This window comes from Ceratosolen solmsi, unplaced genomic scaffold (genome assembly GCF_000503995.2).
Source record: "Ceratosolen solmsi marchali unplaced genomic scaffold, CerSol_1.0 scaffold28, whole genome shotgun sequence".
In the NCBI taxonomy this organism is placed as follows: Eukaryota; Metazoa; Arthropoda; class Insecta; order Hymenoptera; family Agaonidae; genus Ceratosolen; species Ceratosolen solmsi.
In genome coordinates, this window is record NW_011948429.1 from 55,255 (window position 1) to 59,655 (window position 4,401).

At 36.3% G+C, this 4,401-nt stretch overlaps 1 protein-coding gene across 1 annotated transcript in view; it reads right to left on the reverse strand.

Annotated features, from left to right (window-relative positions):
- Positions 1 to 4,034, reverse strand: part of LOC105363843 (uncharacterized) — a 20,922-nt gene extending 16,888 nt beyond the window's left edge. The window contains exons 1-4 of the mRNA XM_011501641.1: positions 4,011 to 4,034; positions 3,478 to 3,868; positions 1,670 to 1,710; positions 1,193 to 1,392 (exon numbers count right to left, since the gene is read on the reverse strand). Coding sequence (XP_011499943.1) covers positions 1,193 to 1,392; positions 1,670 to 1,710; positions 3,478 to 3,868; positions 4,011 to 4,034 — 656 coding nt within the window. The remainder of the gene's footprint in view (positions 1 to 1,192; positions 1,393 to 1,669; positions 1,711 to 3,477; positions 3,869 to 4,010) is intronic.
- Between the last annotated feature and the right edge of the window lie 367 nt (positions 4,035 to 4,401).

The following is a 4,401-nucleotide window of genomic DNA, read 5'->3' on the forward strand; positions in this document are numbered from 1 at the left end:
TATTTACATATTGAACGAATCGCGTCACTCCGTCGCTCACATGCATTAATGTGTTTTTATTTTCAATATCAATATGCGGCCTTCCTATGAATGTATGAAATATAAAGAATAAAATCGATAAAGCACTTCAATTCGTGGCAATTTCTAATTTTAAACAATTTAAAGACCTTGATGAGCATGACACGTATCATGATTTGCTTGATATTATGATGTAGGAAATCGAATTGGGTCGACTTTAGTACAAATGTCGAAAAAATTACATTATTTACAATAAGTGCATCGAAGGTTCAACATTTAGGTATGGAAAAATCAGTCCCACTAACCGTTGAAGCTAAAAAAAAAAACCTCGACTCTCGTCCGAATATTACAATTCTCTGATTAATTAAAGTTATTCTTACGTGCACCGCACACGCGCACACAAAAGATTGATGCATCATGGACTGGAGAAGGAGAAACCAATAAATCCAGGTAAATGAAAACACGCCGGCACTGATGAGTACTACTCTTGTGTGCTGAAAAGCATACGCGTGTAGTATTTTCACGTACGTTACTTACACAAGAGCACAAGATACTTCTTGCGGATACCTGTATTTCAATGGGTACTCTGGATTGAATTTCTGGTTGTTTCTCGGCGCATTGTGCAGAACAACTTACACTGTCATCGACCTAACCGAGTCTGATGGTTATACACCACGATGTCAAAGTTATGTTCGATGACGATGGCGGGGAGAGAAAAATCGCACTTGTTAAGATAAACAGGGAACATATTCTTAGAAGGATTTACGTATAAAAACGCTCTAAGAGTGAAGTTAGACATGAAGATAAAAGAAGTTTTAGCTCCCGGTAGTTCGATTAAGTCAGAAATTCCGTAGTTCTTAATGACAACGCCACACGAGTAATGCCACGTTCCCACGCAAATAATCCGTCGTTTTTTGTTTTTTTTTTTGTTTTTTTTTTTGTTTAATGATCGATAGAAAGAAAAGTCTGCCGCTACACAAAAATTGGGCGCGAAAGAAGCTAAATTGTATTACATTACCAAACAATGAAATTTTAAACGAGGGAAATTGGGGGTCAAGACCGGTGTCGGTCACCCAGGCAGCCAAGACCGAGCGATTGACGTTTCTCGGGCGCTGACTCTGCTTAGATTTAATAACGAGACGCGACTCAGCCTCTCGCAATTGCCAATACTTACGGATTGGGATCCTGTAGGAGGGAGGCGAGCGTCAAGGCGTTCACCCACTGATTCATACTCTCGCGTGTGTCCGCGGCAAAGTGATACGTCCTCATGTTGGCGTGCTCGGCCTTGAAGGCGAATTTCTTGTTGATCTTGTCTTCGGGCCTGCAGACCGTGACTCGGTAGGACGGAAGCAGAATCGATCCCAGAAGCTTTTCCTTTAATCATATCGGGCGTTCGATGTACCGGGGATCGGGTGCATTGTGGGAAATGTAAGGCCTGCGCCAGCAAAGTCTTATTGCCTCTCGGCAACGTCTATCGCGAGACTTTTACAGGAAGTTCATTATACTCGTGATACTTTCAAGTTGTGTGTAAGTATATGAAATACTTGGACCTACGAACACTTGGCATCCTCTCTTTTAATATCAACTTTTTGTCCCTTTTTCGCCTGCCACGTAAGCGCCGCGACTCTTTATTGAGGATTTTTCTCCTTACGCTTCTTTTCAATTCCCATTCGCAAATATTTATCTTTAATGCTGCATCGTCAATGTACGTTAAAACCATACTTTATATTTTCTTACACACATCGTCTTATATTTATAAAATAATATAAAATAAAATTACATTTGCTATTCCCTAATAAAAGTTGCGTTTCACTAACGCGTCGACATTTCAAGGATTACATCTAAAATTTTATTACATCATACCGACTGAATGCGAGATAAGTAGATTATATTGCCGAAATTTTTAATCGCATCCCCAGCTCAAACAATTCGCAAATTGTCAAACGCGATTGTTTTTACAGGAAATTTAAGCAGCAAACTCGTACGAATATAAAATATTAAAATTTAACATATTCATCGCTAAATAAATTTCAAGATTAATAAATGCCCCACCGACTAAAATATCCCAACTACAATGCCATCGTATTACTACTGTACACTATTATACACGTAAATTTAAATTATTAAATGAAAAAATTCTAAACACTATATAATGTAATCATTTTATTAATTCTTCTTCAAGCCTTAAATAATAAAACCATGAAAACTTTACGGGCAGCCGTCGCATGTAATAATAATAATATTATTATTATTCGTTTAATTTTACTTTGCTCCATGAGAATTTTTGAAAAAAAAGGAAAAAGAAAGAAAAAACAAACAAAAAACAGTAGAATTGTAATGCAAGCACAAAGATATTATTAGTATATTTTATATTTTATAAAGATTTATGCTGGTATTTATCATTTTAAGGATTTTATGTCGAATAATGCTTAAAACATAGAACCTTTTACGTTACAGATATTTCAATACATTTTATGTAGAATTATTAATTTGACTCGATATAAATAAATAATGATACATCTAAGTCAAGTCTACAATTATCTAATTTTTATTATCCTCTCAATGAATTGGTGCCTAAAGATTGGTAAGCTTATACTATTTTGTCAAAATTACTTGCCTTTTCATAATAATAGAGTGAATATTAATAACAACATCAACGTAAATATAAAAAAAAAAAACAAAAGAAACATTAAAAAGAAAAAGAAAAATAGCGATGGCAAAATGGAAAGGGAACAAGATTGTATTTCTATTGAAAACTCTTTCCACTTGCATTTTATAAATACAAATTGTTTTATGAATTATTATACATTTATCCCTAGCCCCTCTCGCGCCCCTCACTGTTACGCATCAAATTTACGCAAACGTTCTTTTTAACGTTCTTTGCTTAGGCATTTATTTGCATTATAATTCTTATATAAAATTAATAATCCAGCATAAATAAGCACGCGATATAAAATTATAATACGGGAACTCGTATGTCCCTCCTAATTTGTATTAACTCTAATAATAAATTAAAAATAAACTTCGTGTTTGAACGTTGTATTAAAATTTATATTTAAGTAAAGTATGTTGTCTCGTTAATATCCGAAAAGCTTTGTTTGAATTTAAAGTAAGTTCATATTTTATATTTTACTCGGCATACATTCGCCCAATGAAGCGACTATCTCATAAAAGTTGGATGGGATATCTCGAGAGTCTCAAAGCAAGGCTTTCCGAGTTGAAGACACGAAAAACTTTCGAAATGAACATCCGATATTGAAATGGTAGGTTCTGCAGCAAAGTAACGGCCTTTACATTCTCATTTTTATTTCAACGTCGTTGACCTTGCATTTTCCAATGACGACAGAAATTTATTCGCACGCGCGCGCGCGCTGCTAATTAATGAAAGCGAATGGGTAAGAACAGATGGACTCATTGACTGAAGGAGTGATTAATTACAGAGTAATTTTCGCAACTCACCCTTGTAATAAAAAAGGCAGTACTCGGAGAGGACGAACCAGCGCTTCTTCCAGAGCATGAGGCCCTCGGAGCCCTGTTTGTGTAGCCATCCTTGAAGGGCTACGGGTGCGGACACCGGCCTCTTGGCTGCCGGCGATCTTAATCCCTGCTGCGGCCCACTTCTGCGCCGCACTCCGGATATCGACGGAGTGCCGCTACTGTCCGGCACGCCTTTTGCTCTTATTGGCTGTTGCGGCTGTAGTGGCTGCTGCTGCTGCTGCTGCTGCTGCTGCTGCTGCTGCTGCTGCTGCTGCTGCTGCTGTTGTTGTTGTTGTTGTTGTTGTTGCTGCTGCTGGGATTGGGCTTGCGGCTGCGGTGGTGAGTTAGTTACCGAAGCCGTCGCCTGGACAACCTGTTAAAAAATATGACCCAATGATAAAATCGCCACTTGTCCCTAGTGATCAAACTTAACTTATCTCTCTAAGAAAATAATTAAACGAACGGTCAAATGAAAGTTATTTATTCAAGCTTTGTATGATGATTTCAAATATTACGATCGATTCTCTTGAATATGTCATCGTTATATGCACAATTAAACATCACGATCGATTCATGGAAATATAATATTACGAGACCTATACTTATTTATCTACATTCTATTTTCTTTTCAATCATAAATTCAATAATTAAATTCAAATGTTAAATGGGGGACTTATTAAATTTCTTGAATAAATTTTCATTATTTTAATGAAAAAGCACGTCGTGCCAGCGCGTATGTGCGTGCGTGCGTGCATGCGAGTGCGAATAATATATAAATAATATGTAATTATAATAACTCGTTAATAATAAATATATCTTATAGAGTGTTAAAACTAGTTTGGAATAATGATTATAATAATATATACATAAAGCAGTTTAATTAGTTTTATGAAATATCGCTGTCGG